Source organism: Apteryx mantelli, chromosome 7 (assembly GCF_036417845.1).
Source record: "Apteryx mantelli isolate bAptMan1 chromosome 7, bAptMan1.hap1, whole genome shotgun sequence".
NCBI classification, from domain to species: domain Eukaryota; kingdom Metazoa; phylum Chordata; class Aves; order Apterygiformes; family Apterygidae; genus Apteryx; species Apteryx mantelli.
Window position 1 is genome coordinate 29,995,558 of NC_089984.1, and position 18,489 is coordinate 30,014,046.

At 49.9% G+C, this 18,489-nt stretch overlaps 2 protein-coding genes across 4 annotated transcripts in view; one reads left to right on the forward strand and one right to left on the reverse strand.

The window, feature by feature from the left end:
- Positions 1 to 320: 320 nt before the first annotated feature.
- Positions 321 to 15,315, reverse strand: ACTR1A (actin related protein 1A). 2 transcript variants are annotated; one of them, XM_067300182.1, is made up of 12 exons: positions 15,221 to 15,315; positions 13,090 to 13,135; positions 9,498 to 9,562; positions 8,537 to 8,612; positions 7,636 to 7,761; positions 6,690 to 6,814; positions 6,167 to 6,383; positions 3,779 to 3,871; positions 2,905 to 3,079; positions 1,664 to 1,725; positions 1,282 to 1,322; positions 321 to 741 (listed from the first exon to the last, which is right to left on the reverse strand). In XM_067300182.1, exons 2-12 carry the CDS (start codon positions 13,132 to 13,134, stop codon positions 639 to 641), a joined length of 1,128 nt encoding a protein of 375 aa, XP_067156283.1. In that variant the 5' UTR covers position 13,135; positions 15,221 to 15,315; the 3' UTR covers positions 321 to 638. The 2 variants fall into 2 exon arrangements, with proteins under 2 accessions (XP_067156283.1, XP_067156282.1); XM_067300181.1 differs by lacking the exon at positions 13,090 to 13,135.
- A 2,150-nt stretch (positions 15,316 to 17,465) lies between these two features.
- SUFU (SUFU negative regulator of hedgehog signaling) overlaps positions 17,466 to 18,489 on the forward strand; it is a 100,139-nt gene continuing 99,115 nt past the window's right edge. For both annotated transcript variants that reach the window (XM_067300183.1, XM_067300184.1), the window contains exon 1: positions 17,466 to 17,703. In XM_067300183.1, the coding sequence (XP_067156284.1) occupies positions 17,534 to 17,703 (170 nt within the window). In that variant the 5' untranslated portion in view covers positions 17,466 to 17,533. The remainder of the gene's footprint in view (positions 17,704 to 18,489) is intronic.

The window sequence follows — 18,489 nt, forward strand, 5'->3', positions numbered from 1 at the left end:
TCAGGCTAAGAAGTTACACACACGCGCGCACGCACTCATACTTACACACCAAAAACAGTGGGCAAAGGGGCTTAACTGCTCAGAATGTGCTTTCTCTTAATAAAAAAAATACATTAAAAACAACTTAAAAAAATCCAATGACGGTGAAGACACTGATGAAGAAGTAAGTAGCTACAGGGCCTCAGCAACATATTTCCAGACAATCCACCCACTGGATTCAGGCTAACTAAAGCCTGGGTGAGCAGTTTGCAGTGGTTGGCTCCCTTCCTGTGTGCTAGGCAGTTTCTAAGCTGTTCCCTTTTGTTGTTTTTTTCTTCTTCTTTTTTTTTTTTTTAACTGTGACAATTATGATCATAACACAGAAATTCAAGGAGTGAAATGAAAAAGGAAAGGACTGTTCTTGGAGAAATTCAGACTGGTATTTTCTCCTTTCCATTAAAAAAAACAACAAAAAATAAAATAAAAAAAGGTAGTAGTACTAATATAACCCTCCTGCTGCTGTTGTCTTTGCTCAGTGACATCGGGGCATGCTGGCGCGCACACACACACACACAGGCAGCTCTCAGACACTCGGACTCAGAAAAGCGAGTTTAGAACTGAAGTGAGTCTCCAGAGGAGACTGAGGACGGGTCCCAGGGCTAGAAGGTTTTTCGGTGGATGGCACGAGCTCCGTCTTCTTCATACTCCTTTTTCGAAACCCACATTTTCTTAAAGGTGTCCAGTGAGGCCAGGATGGAGCCACTGGGGAGAGATGGGCAATATGTTAGAGGTTAAAGGAAAATGTTGGGCCTGCTCTCACTACAACTCTGCAGCGAGTTGTTTCTACAGCGTAATGCTTCCAGGCTTCAGTGAAGTGTCTAGGCCCTTGGTTCCCTACAGCAGAAATGCTCTCTGGACAACTCCTGGCCTTCTGGAACTGAGCTTAGTTCTCCCAGTCAGCAGCAAAGATGTACACACAAGGGGAAACATGCCTAGAGCCTCTGCCCTAACAAATTTACTACCTATGAGTTTGTTCTACCTCAAGCTGGATATTAAGACTAGCAACACAACAAGAAAAATTAACAGGTCCAGCAAGAGCCTTAAGGAGGTAAAAGGCAAAGGGGTTCATGGTGCAGATGGAGACAGGCTCATTAACCAGGCCGGACTGAGCACCGCTGCGCCTGGCTGAGTGATGAACTCTCCAGACATGCAGCACCAGAAGGGACAACACAGCGTGAGCCAACAGGCTGCAACTCCCTGGCTGTCATCCCACAGCAAGACACATCACTGTGTGGTACGTACCCAATCCACGTGGAATATAATCTCTCCTGAGGAGCTGATATCTGGGGGAAAGAGAGGTTCAGTTAGTACTTTCCCAAAATCTAGCCAGCTCCTCCTGAGATGCCACCCCACTTCACCCTGGCTGACAGCTGACAAAATGGGTGTGAGCTGTTCCACCAGACAGATACCCAGCAGGTCACCTCCAGAACAACCTCTGTGGGCCAGGATCCCGGCTCCTCTGACAGCATGACCGTGACAGCAGATACTGTTGGGCTGTCCCAGGAAAGCCATGACTGGTTTGAAGCACAGGGCAGCTGCACTCTCAGCATGGTTCTTTCAGGAGGGCCAGGGCCACAAAACTACATGCATTATCTGCGATAAACAACCAAGAGATTGCTCCTACCCTTATTTTGACGTCCTTGGGGGCTAGTTTCTTCACTTCGCTCAAGAGCCTGTCACCAAAACCTATGTAAGACAGGAAACGTGCAGTCTGAGCCCCTCAGCAAAGTCCCAAGTTACATCTACCAACAATGTGACAATGTCCCATGCAGCCCTATTCGACTATCCCTCTCCAGGTCTCACACACAGCACAGTCTGGGGAGTCACAGCCAGAGAGACAAGAGGGACAACATGATTTTGTCTCACTCAGCCCTCTAAACACTAGCAAAACAGGCTCTATCTCTCAGCAGCATTTTGAGATGAGCAAACAAGATTTTTAGCTAGGATCACAGGTATGCCAGTTCCCTCTTCCTTCCCTCCACATTCCTCCCACATACCAGCCTACAGATTGAGTGGGGAGACCCATAGCTATCTGGAGATATCCACCTGTGGATAAAAGGCTGACAAGTCCTGGCAGAGGATATCCTTAAGCCAGTGGGGGCCAGCTAGGGACAGGTATACCTGGCTGTTAGTGCCCTGGCAGAACCTGATAGCAAGCAGGATGCGTCCATGATTGTCATCACTCAACCTCTTCTTCTCAAGCAATGCAAGAAAGCAGCCACTAAGGGGTACCCTGGGAAGCACAACAGGGGAAGACATCCCTATTGCTGTGCTCTACGAAAGCTTGGGATCCCCATCGCTGGTGGCAATTAGACATTTGGAGTCTGATTTCTTAGCATGGAGAACTCCGGCCCTAAGAATTTGTCCTCTTTCCTCACACTCCTCAGCTCTCCCATCATGAGGGGGACAAGTGGGAAGCTGGCTTTCTGCATATGTGTTGCTGACATATCACAGCAGCAGGACTGCTGGACTCTCTCAGGCACTAGGGACGTAAGGGAACCTCAGGAGCTGCAAAAGCCTTTAGGTAACTAGTGCTGAACAGGACTAGCAGAAATGAACATGCCTATTCAGTCCTGACAGGGGCAGAGTGACAGAAAGGAAAAGATAAAAGCCCCCCAAACCCAAGGAGTGATGTGATGTACAAGGGCAGAAGTGTCTTGGATGCCCAGAAGAGTATCACTAGGAATAAGAAAATTAGGGAGTGAGAAGCAAAGTCTGCTGCTGCTCACAGTGACACCCCTGAAAGCAGAGTCCCCACAGCCCTCACCACACAGGACAAATTGTGTGATCCAGGACATCTTCCCAGTTTTGCATGAAAAAGCGGCATGGTACGTCACACCCTACTGAAAGAAGAGAGGCAGGAACCTTTGAAAAGCGTAGAGCCTCCAGACAGCACGATGTTGGAGAACAGCGTTCGCCTCAGGTCCATGTCCGACTTCTGAATGGCAAAAACCAGCACCTCATGGAGCCCTTCACATTCCTCCCCTATCAGGTCTGGCCGGAACAGGAGCTCCGGGGCTCGGAAACGGGCAGGGCCAATCTGCAAGGAGAGAAATTACCACAGTGGGAAAGAGAAATAAGCATGGTTCAGTTCACTGTCTATAGCCTCAAGTTTGGGCCTTTCTTTCTTAGGTGAAACTTCCAAGTAACAAAGTTTCTCAGACATTCATACTATATCACTAGCTCCCAAGTGACCACCAGTTTGGCCTACTGCCCAAATAACTAAGGCACCATTTCCATTTTGCAGTTGAAAGAGAGAAACTTGCTCAGCTCCATATAGCAGGTCAATGTCAGAGGAGGGAGCAGATCCACACCTGGTGCTGGAGGTAAGAAGGAGTATTCCTATGCCACTCTTCAAGGCAACTCTTTCTGGACCTCTACACAAGATAAAAGCCACATATAAAACTGCCGCTGGATTTGCAGTGAGCTGATACCTACTCACACTCCGTACCTGATCTGCATGAAGATTTGCTAGATCAGAGCCTGCACTCAAACAGCTCAGAGTCCCCATGGTCTTCTCTATCTTTACTCAGGACCCAGTAGAAGCAGTGAGATTTCTAATAATATTTGCATCCCCCTAAAAATTCTAGTGCCCCAGTCAGCAGTTTGGGATGAGTTCTGGCCTTAAGATAATCGTCTCCACCTAGTACTGCATTAAGTTTCCCACCACTAGGCAGAGGGCTATCCTGGAAAACCTGTGCTTCACATTAGGAATCTTCTGACATGTGTCCTTACAAACCTCAATGGTGCTGCCATCTGGCAGGTAGTACTGAGCCTTCTCGGTCTCCAGAGTCTCATCCTTCTGGGGGTTTATTGACAGGTAACAGGCACGCTAGAGAGGAAAGAGTCAGGGAAAGGGAAATGAGAAAGGCAAACCCAAATGCTTCTGATAAAATACTTTTCTCACTATAAAAAGTTATTTAAAAGCTAAATCTAAGCGTCCTTCTGGGGAGACTAATTTCAACAGCCTTTCGTGCTGGGGAAAAAAACCTCTTATTTAGGGTCCACGTCAGGAAAAACACCTTTATCTGCCCATCACACTACAGCCCCACGCGAGGACTACAGACACCAGACTGTTCACATTCCCTCTCGCAGCTGCTCTCCTCTTGTCTCCAGCTTTTTCTCTAGCACAGATGGGGTAACTATCCTGTGAACACTTCTAACCTGCTCTAGCACAGAGTAGAACAATCACTTTAAACACCTTTAATGGCATTAACCATGTAGAGACATGGTTTTAGGTAACTTTGCAATGGATTAACAGCATGAACCAAATCTATTGTTGCATTTCAACAGAGGAATGATAATTAATAGCCAACAGCAAAAATCTCCTAACGTGATCTAAGCTGATCACTTCCCATTGTCCAGCTATATGCTAAGTTAACAAGAAACATGTTGTGACTTTTCAAATTCCTTTAGCATCCAGTATTGTTTCTTCAACAGTAAGTTTTGCTATTCCAAATTGCTATCATTTGTGGATTAAAAATAAAATAAAAATGCTTGCACTGAAGTAGGTATTAAGTGTTCCCCTTTGTACAGTAATTTCTACTTTAGACTTTTCAACATCACCTGATTTCTTTCATGACTTTTTTCCCTTTTTAAAAAATCTGGAGTCAGACAGATCCCTACAGATCACAAACGGCTTTTAGGACTCAGAAATCCCAATGTCCAGGGTCCTGGATTCGTGCTTGCTAGAGTGCATTCACACCACGTTTATAAGCTTTTCAGAAGCAGGAAAATTGCCAACACAAAAAGTGATGTTCATCCCCTCAGATTCGCAATAAAGTCACAAGCAGGCACCAGCATCAACAGAAATCTCACTGCAAGCTCCAGGCTCTGATAACCTAGACATTTACGCCACTTTCCCCAGCTAAAATTAATGTTAACACAAAGCAAAAGGTGCAAGTTGGAGAGTGAACATCAAGTTGTTTGCTCTCTCCTTCAACACTCTCCCTGGTGTGCGTAGGCAGTACGCAAAGCAGGACTTGGCTCCCTTTCCCCTGCTCCTTGTTTCCCTAAGTGTAAAGTTCACAGAAAAGATCACACTTGTGCAATATGTTGTGCTCAACCATCAACACAAGCTCTTTTAATGGTTTCATCCCCCAAGATGTAGAGGGAGCCCTGGCCATTTATAAACGTATTTCCAAAGAGTACAAGCCTCTTGCTTTGTCCTGTAAGGCCTTTTACATGGCAATTGCTGCTTGTCCGAAACAGGCTTCTTCTGAAGCAGAGAGTTCTCTAGCAAGCCTCTAAGCACTAGATCTTCTGGTCTACAGATGTTGCCATATCTGCCACATCAGCTTTTTCTCTCATTCAGCAATCAGCATTTGTAGAACAGAGAGCAACTGCCAGGTTCCCTGCTACAACCCTATGAACTCTCCTGCTCCAGGCACCAGGCAGAAGCCGTTCAGCTGTACCACAACGTGAAGCACAGGCACTGCTCCCCCAGCACAGCCACACCGAACTGCAGCCTTGCAGAACAAGCCAAGTATTTCCATTATGGTCCCTTGCGGGCAGGTCACAGGCTGACGGACAGCTTGCTAGCGCTCCCAAGCCTGGCCCAGGCTGCTGACTCAGCCCAGAGTTATCTGCAGCAGTTACAGCATGTGATGGGGCTGACAGCACGCAGCAGTCACAGTCGGGACTGACCTGAGGACTGATCCCATGTACTGGGGGCACAGATGCATAAGCAGCACTCGGTCACGCAAGGCCTTGCCGAAACCAGACAGCAACCTGCCTGTCTGAGGACTGCGATGCAGCAAAGCCACTGTGAGCGGTCACCATCTCAGGGCTACCATTCACTGTCCCACCTGTGTCCCCCTCTCACGGCATATAACAGAAGCCAAGGTAACAGCCTTGCTAGGTATCATCAGACCCAGAGAAACCGCAGCATAGATAAATGCAAAACAACAGACACTGAACCACCAGCCTTGTCTGCGCCCAAGTGCGAACAGCCCTTCAGTATGGATTAGATGTGACCCTGACTGCAAGTCTCCCTCAGGTCAGGGAAGACAGAAGGGTGAGCTGTAGAGCTAGGGAGGCTGGCACTTCCCACAGCGTCTCAGAGTCGTGGCTTCCCTGGCGTAGAAATCCCTCCTCAGTAAAGAACAGAAACAGGCAGGTATGTCACCTCCTTGATGGTCTTGACAATCTCAAACTCTGAGGATGTGTGGAAGTCATAGCCTTCCTTCCGGAGATAGAGACGCAGGAAGCGGGAGACATCACGGCCAGCAATGTCAATCCGCATGATGGAGTGGGGCATGGCAAAGCCTTCATAGATAGGGACTGCATGGGTAACGCCATCCCCGGAGTCCAGAACCACTCCTGTAGTCCTCCCAGTAGCATAGCTAGCAAAGAAGAAAACAATCAAGTCAGAACAAGCAATTCAAAGTGAGCCCCAAGCAAGCGGCACACCCAGGCACAGCTCAGGAAGCAGAGAATTCACGCAAAAAGGGGCTAAACACCCCTAGTTCTCATCACAATTCAGCAAATCCCTGTAAACTATTACAGAAATTAAAATTGAAGTTCAGTTCCTGCTTGAAAGGGGGATGAGTTAAACATCAGCGTGGACTTCCCTGGGATCTTTGGTTCATGAGAAAATGGATTTCAAAGCAACATTTCACAAGGGCAAATTGAAGAGGAAAGGCACTTACAGGCTGAGCACAGCTTGCATGGAGATGAAGAGTGCTGGCACATTGAAGGTCTCAAAAAACACTTCAGCAGCACGTTCTCTGTTCTTGCGTGGGTTTAGGGGTGCTTCTGTCAGCAGCACAGGATGCTGGTTAAAAAAAAAAAAAAAAGGAAGGAGCCATGCTGTAAAACAACCAGGAGGCACCTAGGTGTGTGTTCCTGAAAAATTTCTGCTTGTTCACTTCAGGAACCACCGGTGCAAGACAACAGATAGAAGGGAGTAATTTCAGCTAGTGAGCTGCATTAGACCGTGAATAATTTCTAGTAAGTTGGAGGACCAGCAGGGCTCTGGTCTAGTTATAAAGAAGTCCTAGGAAATCTAGTCTGTGAGCAATTCAGGAGGATGAACAAGATGACTCTCAATACCAAGAGTCCAGCCAGACTGCCCAAAAAACAGACTCTAAGAATGGGTGATGGCATATGCTCTTAGCAAGAGGAGGCAGAAATATTCCTATTCCACTACAGGACCCATCATTCTCAGTTATTTAATAATCTCTTGATTATTTTATTTTTGGTTATTTCTCTCCAGACCACATGACTGTGGTTTTCTCTTTCCTCACTTCAAATCACATCACTGTTGAGAGGATACACCTGATACACAGGCAGAACAGGAAAGGTTAGGAGTGCTTGGCTTAGAGCAGAATCATTAAAAAGAGTGTGAATAATAAATCTTGAAAGTCAGATTTTTAGTTAGACCAGAACATTAGATCTGGAGAGGAATTCTGCTTGGATACTTTTTGTACAGTATCTTCTAGAAGATGAAAAAGCCTAATTTATCAACAGATACATTTAGAGATTCTGCAGAAGAGCACAGGGAAAGTCACAAGTCCTTCCTGGAGTTCACAGGCTCCTGGTGTTATACAAACAGATGAATGAAGCCTGTGGCCATTACCCAATGAGATATCTCACCTCCTCCGAGAATGTCTGAAGCTGGTCTTTCGAATAGACATACTGCCAAATGCGCTCCATGTCATTCCAGTCCTTCACTATGCCATGTTCCATCGGGTATCGGATTGAGAGGAGACCTCTGTGCTCCTGACCAAACAGAAATATCAACACAGCACACTTGTCAGAGACACTCAGACAATCTCATTTCTGAGTGTTACAACTATGATTTAATCTGACAGACTCACTTATTTTCAATTCCACTAAAAGACAACGTGTCTGTAGTGTACAGGGCAAAGACTGAACTTTAATCACAAACACCTTTCCCAGGGAAGTATTGGCAGAGGTTAAACAAGGCCTTTTTATACCGAGTAGGAAGGTCTGGTGTTTGCAGAGCACATTCCATCCCAATAGTTTTCAAGTCATTACACAGACACCCATCAAATGGCATCTTTGTTCTACCAGCTCAGTTGTAACAGAGTGGCATTGGGGAATGCAGTGCAGAGGGCTCAGGGAAAATGCGAGACTATGACTATGTGCGGAGAAGAACAGGACTGTGGAAAGCAAGCTTCTTGCCCAGCCCGGGGAGATAAAAGGCAACTAGGATCCAATTCTCAAGTCCACAGTTGAAAAGATGGGGATGTAACCACAGAGACTGTGAAGTAGCCTTGAAAAGGAGAGAGATGGATGGACTTAAAATGAAATGGGACTGAGGGAAAAAGTCTCTGATCAACAGCTTGGGACAGGAATTTCATGAAGCTTCTTGCTTCAGCTTGAACACACTTAAAAGTGAGATCTGTTCTGCTCTTCTTATCTACAGTGATGCCAAAGAACCACATCCCTTTTAAGTGTAGCTGCTACAACTCCTTACTTAGAGCAGCATAGTGAGATAACATGGGTAAGTGCAATAAACAGGTTTTCTTACCTCTGCTTTTGGACCAATGAAAATGTCCCCTTCTAAAGCACCAGCCATAACACGAACATGCTTTGGTCTGCCCACACTAGAACAGAGACAAGAGTATTAATGCTTCTGGAGCGAGAGGCCAGATGTACCCAAGGATTAACGACCTGATGTTGTTCCGTGCACTGACCAGTACTTTCAGCAGTGATGGGAGGCTCTGGGGTCACTACTAGATGCAGACAGATCCAGGTTTGCTCTGCCTGAATTAATCCCTGAATCAGCAGGACAGAAGCCTGCTCAGGCCAGCCACGCTAGCCCTGATGATTCAGGGTTTATTTGTTCCAGCAGTGCCTGGGGTGAACATGGCTAAACCGAGAAAAGGCCTGAGCTGGTAGATCCACATGGTGTTGTTTGACCTCAGATAGGCTTCTCAGATTAGACATTTATAGCCCCATGCTCCACCTCACCATGCAGATGAGTCTGCATTGCTCAGACCACAAATACACTCAAAAACCCCACCCTATTGAAATAAAAGCCAGTGACTACTCAGAGTTCCTGATCCAGCAATCCTTCTTCCAGTAAAACTCCCAGAAAACTTTCAAGAGAGCTTGGCAGGGATCAAGACACCAGACCACACACTGAAGAACTATAAAGGGCTTTACACCTCCCATCCCAAAACCCCCATCCCAACTTTGTCTTGCTCTTTTTTCTTGACCATCTAATGTCTCAAGGCTAAAGGATCCTAAAGCTCTGGTTGTGTACTGAGCCTGACAAAGTGATACATAATCTTTCATAACTTCTTTTTCAGAAAATCCCACTGTGCTTAACAACAGTGATCTCTTCTCCCTGACACCTCTGTGCAGCAGGAAGAACTAGTTTAACTCATGTCTCCAGTTACAACCATGGGACCATTCTTTCCCACTAAGCGTCAAAGAATTGGTACACAGTATTAGTGAGAACTCACCAAGGCCAGTGGAGTACTTACTAGTTTGGAAAGCAGTATTTTGGTATTTGATCACCTGCAAAACCTGCTTTAATCACGCCCGAGCCCTGTGGAAAGAACAGATAATGTTTGAGCTTATCGCCCATTCAGTCACCTTCGCAAATTTTAAAAGAGTAGCAAAGTACATCAGAATTGCCAGATCCCCTCCTTTTTACCAGGAATAAAGCGTCCCGTGGATCTCCAAGCAGGTTTGGGGATGGGAAGGTGCCAGTATGCCAGCTTGGCCACTAGAGGGGAGTAACCAGCACCTTCCCTGCCAGCAGCACATCACCACCAGCATGATCACCCCAAGGTGCCCAGTACTGCTCTGTGTGCACACCCGAGTGCTGCTCCCAACGGACAACAAACATTTTAGCACCCAAAGCTGTTGCTTATATGGAGTGTTAGGGATCCAGGAGGCCCACTAGCTCTGCAGTTTTCTGATTTATCTTAAATGCTCTCTGGGTAGAGGAGATTATTTCATAAAGTCTAGCAACAGCAGCCAAACCTCGCCCATCTGGATGGCTCCAGGGCCTACTTCTAAGAAGGGAGGATGAAGGTTGTAGGCTTCTCAGAAGAAGTGGCCTTGGAGAGGATGGAGGGAGGGCGGATAAAGTCAGAGAAGGGAGTGGGAAAGAACCATGTGAAGTGGATTGGAGTTGAGACTAAGGAAAAGAAGTTCAGGCAGTGGACAAGCTAGATACAGCTAAGGAGGCAGGTCATGGAAACCTGATCAAAAGAAGACACTAGAAACCAGACCTGAATGGGGTCTGGAAGCAACAAAGGTCCCAGTCAGACAGCGAGAGGAAGGGCTGGAGGCAGGAAAAGCCGCTGACAGGATATGGCTTGTTTGTTTAAAAGGGACAAGGAAGAAGAGATTAGGAGGCAAGTTGCGTGGTACTGCAGTCAGGCAGGAGCGACTCGCAGAAGCCTTCTGTAACTTTCAAAGCAGCGCAAGCACCAAACACGAAGCGAGTAAAACCAGCCACAGAGAGACCCTGGCAGGGCCTAAGTGCCAAGCATCTGGCCCCACAGCTTCTGTGCCTGTCGGTGTCATCCGGAGGCATCCACGAAACCCAATAATCGATGGGTATCTGTGCGGAATCCTTCCTCTCCTCTGCTTCCTCTCCTTGTGCAGACGAACGACATCTTGAAACAACGAGCAGCGTGCAGGAACACCCAAGTTTCCCTAAGGAGTGGACTTTCATGGGATCTCCTCAGATAAGTCATTTCACTGATAATCCCAAACTACCACAGGAGCGAGGTCTTCTGCAGAAAGGGGAGCAGTTCACTTTTATCCTGTACCAGGAGTGAGGCGTGTGAGTTTGCACTGAAGCCAGTGACTAATGAAGCACCTGCTCACTCTCCAGGATTCAGCAGCAAGACTGCTCTGTTTACAAAACCAGAAAGACATTTTGGCTGCCCCACAGAATTTTAGAAGGACCAGCGTCACAGCTCCTCCACTGCTCTCCCCTCGTCACCACCCCTGCGGGGGTCAGCGTCACTGCTTTCACTCACAGGTCAAACGACCTGCTCAGGGCTCTGCCAGACGAGCTCTGGCACCTCTCGCCGCAATGGTTTCTGATGGTGCCATCCCAGCTGCCGGCCCTGCTCCAGTGCCAGAGGTCACCAGGCGGCGCAGGCTCCGCAGAAAGGAATGCAGCCGGCACCAGCCTCGGCAGGTCACAGCCCTGCACCTTATTCCCCAGTCGCTTCTGTCAGGAGCTTCAGCCGAGGTGCCAGGCTTCGCACAGACCGGGCATGCTCTGCCACCACGGCTGGGCAGTCCTGCCTTAAAACTGCCCGTGAGATTTGCCAGGACTCATCTGTGAGACACGAGCATCAGGAACACTCTGGAAGCCAGACACAGCTAGTTATAAAAGGTATAAAAAGTAAATAGGTTGAATCCTTGTCCCCGTAAGTGCCTGCAGCCATGCTGGCTCCAGGGGCACACCCAAGCCGGCATGGGGCAGGACTGCTCCCTCTGGGCAAGAAGGAGGCAGCTCCAGCTTCCTCTCCGAAGCTCTAAACTAACAGGCACAGATGTGGCAAAGCGGTCTGTGAAGCGTTAAAAGACATCCTTTTAGATAAACTGTCTTCTGGCTATTCACTTCAAAGCAAAGTAACGATTCAAGAATACAAAAATACTATTCTGAGTTTCCTTGCCATAGTCTGTAAACAATCCTTATACCTGGGGGGAAAAAAAATCATCCTTTGTTAAGCCTCGCAGCAAAAAGTTGAATCAAACGCAGCATCGTAACCACATCAGAATACTGTGCTTATTGAATATCTCATTCCAGATAATGACTGATCTTGCTGCCAGCACAGGCTGCTGCTGGGAAGCGGTTTCAGGAGAACAATGATGCTCCTATTTTAACAGGGCAACCGAAACTTCCTTATGCCAGGCCAAAAGTTACCCACAGCGTCCTGGTGAGATTCCCAGCAAGTTATGCATTCTTCGATTTACATACTGAAGTTCAAAGTTAACCAAATGTGTCAGTAGTTCAGAACTCTTAGCTGGAGTTGAAGAGGAAAGACTTTTTTGAATATGCCGGTAGGACAGAACTCAAACACAGTTGCACTTCCAAGTGCCTGGGAATAACCCAAGCACAGCTGTTTGCTATCTCCGCACTACAAAGATCTGACAGTGCTTTCTGACCTATTCAGTTTTCCTTGAAAACATTTTACTTCTTTGAAGATGTATGTGTATTGAGTAAGCCTATTTATTATTGCCCAGTTTGAGATTCCTATACAATGAGAGGAAAAGGTTTAAGTGTTGAAATGACCCTGGCTGATTGAAAAAGTTTAAAATAAAGATCCGTTTTTTTTCCCTTTGTTTCAAGTAACCAAATACCATGCATCCTCCCTTCTGCTGAAGTTCTGATTTATTAAAACTTAAAAGAATTCCAAAATTAACATCCTTCCACCAGAACACATCCTGGTTGGCCTTTCATCCTGTGGGATTTTTTGTTGTTGTTTTTGTATCTGAGCAAAAGAATAAAAGAAGAAGAAAGAAATTACATATCAAACTTTAAGGTGAAGAAAGATAATCTCACGGAAAATTCTCAGGAGCATCTTAAAGTACCTGAACATGCCCCTTCCGCTAGCTCTGTAGCTGACTCAGTTATTGATTTGCTCATCTTGATGTGTTTAGGGCACAAACTTAAATGGAAATCACCAAGAGAGTCAATCCGCTGTGTAGCACTTTTGATGGGACAAGTACATTTCATATTCTTACAACACTATTTTACTAGATGCTCATTTCATAGGAGTAAGAACAAATGAGAGACACAACAGCCCACAGTGACGGCTCAGCTGTTTAAAATGATACCACCTAGATGACAAAGCCAAATTTTATCCACTTTCATGTAAATGGAGACAATTCCATGGAGGCCAAGGAATTTGTGCTTGCTTAGGCCAGAGCTGAACCACGCTGTCTCTTAACATGTGCTTTACACCCATCAGGGCTCTCAGGCCATTTGTTGTAGTGAGAGCTTCTTGGAGTGCAAGATTGAAACACAAATCTTTAAAAAAATGACTTACTGAAAAGGAAAGAACATGAAGGTTGTATTGCAGGGAAGCTCCAAGCTCTTACCGTACATTTCAAAGCTCTTCCTGCTGGAAACATGAAGCTGAGCATGCTGTTCGGTATGAGAAAATCTGATTCAGTTTTTAGCCACATTCCTTAACGTCCCTTTGGAGCACACTGAGATGCTATAGCAGGGCTGGGACTGGGAGGGCTTGGCTTGTTTATGAGCTCGGACCTCATTTTTCCCTTCCCAGCCTCCCATACACATACACACATGAGACAGGATGACATTCAGCCTTGAAAAAGCTGTCTGCAGCTCTCTGAGGAAGAGCACTCATGAGACAGCAAGAACAGCAGTACTTTCTCTGTGCAGCTTCCACTTCCCGTCTCGCCTTAACTCATGAGAGTACCAAAAATGCAACGTCACCACAAAGCTCCGCAGCTGACAGCCTGCCAGCATTAAAGGCAGACCTCACAACAACTGCTTCGTTATACCTCTTGCACAGGGAAGGGAAGGGGGGAATTCATTTATCAGAGGGGCAAGAAGGATTATTAGCTTTTATAAGACCAGCTGATAAAATGAGAAAAGAAAGACTAGATTTCAGCCACATGAGCCTGTCTTCGGGCTGAAGCAGGGGCAGCAATCATTGCCCTAAGTAATGCAAGGACAGACTGAAATTAGATGTGGGCTGTTATTACATGACTTCTCACAGCAAACTCATCCTCACAATACCATTATGCCTGCAGAGAACTTAAAACAGTTAGCTAGCCGCTCAGCACCACAGCTGGGTCGATATTAGTCCAGCTATTTCCAAGAGCATCAACCTAACTTACTCTTTAGTCTCCAATAAAGAAGATGCCATATTTTTCTCGTCGCAGTCTGTTCTACTGCTTAATCTTTTCCATTAGACAGTTTTCTTTGGTGTCTAACCTAAATCTCTCTGCCACAATTCCAGAGGAAGACACAACAACAAAACTATATCAGAGAGCTCAAGTTGTAGAGAGGAAATTGGGATCAACAATAAAGAAAAGTCAAAAGAATAATCGGCTTGATCCTAGACCTACATTCAATCAGCTCATGAAAAAAAAAAAAGGAATAGCTTGAGAAGTGCTAGGCTAGCAAGTCCCCATGTCACATGGCAAAAAGATTCAGGAGTAAATAAGATGATGGAGAAAGAAGGGAGCACAAGCACTGACCCTCTGAAACAGCAAAATCTGAATTGCTGGCAGCAGAGGTCAGAAGGGAGGAGCGTGAATGTGTGACTCACTGCACTGAATGAGGCTCCCTCTGAACTATTCCACGCCTTCCCTCCGCCCGCCCCTTCCTCGACAGTCCCTTCTCCTAGGAAGGCAGCCTGGACGGGGACTAATCAGAACTGGACCCAGACCTATCTCGCCAGTGCATGCAGTCACTCTCACGCATCTCCTCCGAGCTGCCACCCGGACAGGGGGAAGCTCTTCTTTGGGCTAGTGAGAAGCATCGTCCGCTAGGATCAGTCATCTGCGGCACCACGCCCCACTGTCAAACTGGAGCTGATGCAACCCACGCAAGGAGCAGCCCGCCCAGGGGCCCTGCGTCCTGCACGCTCTGACGGAGGGCTGCGCTCGCCGGGTGCCGGCAACCCCTCGGAGCCACCGCCGGGCAGGACGCGCGGCAGCGCGCACGGGTGCAGCGGCGCGCCGGGCCCGCCGGCCCCATTGTCCCCCAGGCACAAAGAGGGACGGGGCGGGGGGAAAGCCCAGCCACTGCTGATGGGCAGCCCGGCCAGCCAATGGGCACAGGTGCCCTCTGCAAGGGCGGGGCGGGACGCGCCCCGCTGAAGCAGGTATAGCGGGCTGCCCCCCGTGACTGACAGCCGCGCCAGCCAATCGGGCCGCCCCGCCATGCCGGGGAGCGGGCACCTCGGCGGCGGCAGGGACCGCTCCCTGCAGGCGAGGGTGAGCGGCCCTCTGGCGGGTGACGGGCAGGCCCCTCAACCAATCGCGGGGCGGGGAAGGCCGGCGGCCCCGCCCACCGGCGCAGCGCACCCGCTGGGCCCGGCGCCGGGCGAGGGCCCGAGGCGGAGGCCGGGCCGGGGGGGGTGCCGCGGGGGAGCGGGGCCGGCGGGGCGGGGCCCCGGTGACAAAGGGATTGCCGCCCGCGGGTCCTTCCCGTCCGCCCGCCCTGCCCCCGAGGCGCGCGGGGCCCCGCACTCACGTTGTCTATCACGACGGGCTGGTTCGCTATCACATCGTAGGACTCCATGGCGAGGACGCGCCGCAGCCACCAGCCAGGGAGCAACAGCCCGGGCCGTGGCGGCGCATGCGCAGAAGGGCGGCGCGCAGCCGCCTGGGAGATGTATTCCTGAAGGAGCGGTGCGTGCTGGGAATCGTAGTCTCCGTGCAGCGGAAGACCCCAAGGGCTCACGGGAAGCCCCGTCAGGAGAGGGGGCTGCTGGGAGATGTAGTGCCGCGGCAGGCCATGCCCGCGGGAGCATTCACTTGCTTCAAAGATGACAAACCCAAAGCCCAACGGGAGGAAAAAAAAAGTATAAATTTTCCTCTCTAATATTACCCATACCATTTTGCCGCTGTTTCTGCAGTCTTTTGGTACTCTCTACTTACTGATGTCTTCGGTTGCGCATTCTAGGGGTTAACTATGTTCTTCTCTATAAAAATTATCAAATTTTAATTAACCCCTTTTCAGATGATTTTTTTTCCAATTCTGTACTAGGAGAAAAACAAACAAAAGATGACCCTCTATAGAAAGAATATCACTATAATAAAAGCTGTTTGTCATTTCATGGGACCATTGCAACAAACTGCTGGTCACCGTGCATCAGTTCTCTCTGAACATTAACTAGTTTCTCTGTATTTTTGAGATGTAGCAAGCAGAAAAGGAGTGTTGGTACCAAGAATAAAAATAATAGGCATTCTGCTATTAAATAATATGTTCACTGTTGTTTTCCACTCATTTTTCACATGTTCTAAAAGCATTTTGAATAATTGATATGACCGATCATGACACTAAAATGACAAGTTTACAATGTTTACATTGAACTCTGAGCAAAAATGCTGGGTCTTGAAGTAAGTTAAAATGCACTTCAAAACCAGTAAATGTACATAAAAGCTAATTCAGAACTAGACCACCTTGCCCCATATCTCTCATGCAGATGCTAAGACTTTTCTTCTGTGATTTTTGCCTTAAACCCAAGCAGATACTCTCATCTCAGGTATCTGTTTTGTTTTAGTGACATTTATCCTTCATCTAGTGCAAAAGAGCTTTATTTGGTATGACAGGATGGAGGGTTTTAAATTATTTCAAGGACCGTATTATATCACCTCAATAAATGCCAAGAGAGACTAATTACGTATATTAAGCCAACGAAGTATTTCATACGTGATTCTGTTTATCATATTTATCTTCTCAGTTGACTATAACTGTCTTCTCGGATGGATGTCACAAAAAGTGGGATCACAATAACAGGACAAGTGAAATACTGTTTTTTGCGGGAAGCAATGATTCATGAAAATACCAACTGCTCACCTCCTTTCCTGGTATAATCATCTGTTTGTCTCTTCGCCTGCTTCTTGACTACATGTGATCTCCTAAAAGGTACGTTGTGAATATTGATTTTAGAGTAAAGTCTCTTCAACTAATTAACCGAGAAACACAAGCAGGAGCCTCATTCTAACCTCTCAGCGCTCCATAGCTCAGTCTTCCCTGTACTGATTAAAAAGCAGCACGCTGCTCTAGCAAAGGCATATAGGGTTATTGAACGTACGCAGGCTCACATATACGTACAAGGAAGGCTCTGCAGGACCACAGACGCGGCGGTGACCCAGGAGCGAGCCAGGCCTCAGCGCGCTCAGCCCGCGGGGTGAAGCCCTTGATCGGGCATCCCTTACGCTCGCATTGCTCAACAACAGCCTCTGAGGCACCTGCAAATAAAAAAAAAAGGTGGTGGTGGGGGGGGAAGGTGCTGTAAGAATTGGTCAAAGTGGAGGCCCGGCCCCCCACCCCTCCCCGCTATGGGGCTGCCCCCACGGCCTGCCCCACAGGGCCCCCTTCCCTCGGGGGAGCCCGCAGCCTCCGCTGCCTGGCGCGGCTGCCCTGCCTCGCCCTGACCCACAGCTCCCCACACAGCAGCTTTGTACCTCACCCCCTCCCCACAGGGCCCCACAGCGCCCCACAAGCAGCTCTGTACCCCCCCCCGCCCCACAGCGCCCTCCCCCGCCGCCGCCGCTAGAGGGCGCGCGCGCGTCTCCCCTCCGCCGCGACGGGGAGGGGCGGGGCGCGGAGGGGGAAGAGGCGGGGCTTCCCCGCCCCTCGGCGCGCCGCCATTGGCGGAGCCACCTGCCACTCGCGGTCTCCCGGGCAGCGGGGGCCCGCCCCGCCCCTCCTCCCGCAGCGCCGCGCCGCGCCGCGCCGCTTGGGCCGGGCCGCTTGGGCCGGGAGCGGGACCGGGAGCGGGACCGAGACCGAGCGAGGGCCGCGCCGGGAGCAGCCGCCTCCGCCGCGCCGTCCCGCATGGAGGGCGTGCGGCCTGGCGGGGCGCCCCCCGCCGCCGCCGGCGGGCCGGGCTCGGGCTCCGTCCCGTCGCTCTTCCCGCCGGGGCTGCACGGCATCTACGGCGAGTGCCGCCGCCTGTACCCCGACCAGCCCAACCCGCTCCAGGTCACCGCCATCCTCAAGTACTGGTGAGGCCAGCGGGGCTGGGGGCCCCGGGGGGGGCTGGTGTGGGGCTGGGGGGAGCAGCGGGGCTGGGGGGCTTCGTGTGGGGCTGGGGAGCCTGGGGGGGGGAGCTTGGGAGCCTGGGGGGGGGGTCTGGTGTGGGGCTGGAGGATCTGATGTGGGGCTGGAGGATCTGATGTGGGGCTGGGGGGAGCAGCGGGGCTGGGGGGCCTTCCTGTGGGGCTGGGGAGCCTGGGGGGGGCTGGTGTGGGGCTGGAGGATCTGATGTGGGGCTGGGGGGAGCAGCGGGGCTGGGGGGCCTTCGTGTGGGGCTGGGGAGCCTGGGGGGGGAGCTTGGGAGCCTGGTGTGGGGCTGGGGTCTAGTGTGGGGCTGGAGGGCCTGATGTGGGGCTGGGGAGAGCAGTGGGGCTGGGGTCTACTGTGGAGCTGGAGGGCCTGGGGAGAGCAGTGGGGCTGGAGGACCTGGTGTGGGGCTGGGGGGAGCAGCGGGGCTGGGGTCTAGTGTGGAGCTGCAGGACCTGGTGTAGGGCTGGGGTCTAGTGTGGGGCTGGAGGGCCTGGTGTGGGGCTGGGGGCCTTGCGTGGGGTTGGAGAGGGTGCATTCGGGCTGGAGGGCATCGCATGGGGGTTGGTGGGCATTTGGGGGAAGCAGTGGGGCTGGGGGTGGGATTGGGGATGGCAGCAGTGGGGTGGGGGGAGGGAGGCGGCGAGGTGCAGGGGGCTGGGGAGGGAGGCCCTGGAGAACAGGGATCTGAGGGGCTGAACTGAGAATAGGTGACTTTATTGGGGGGT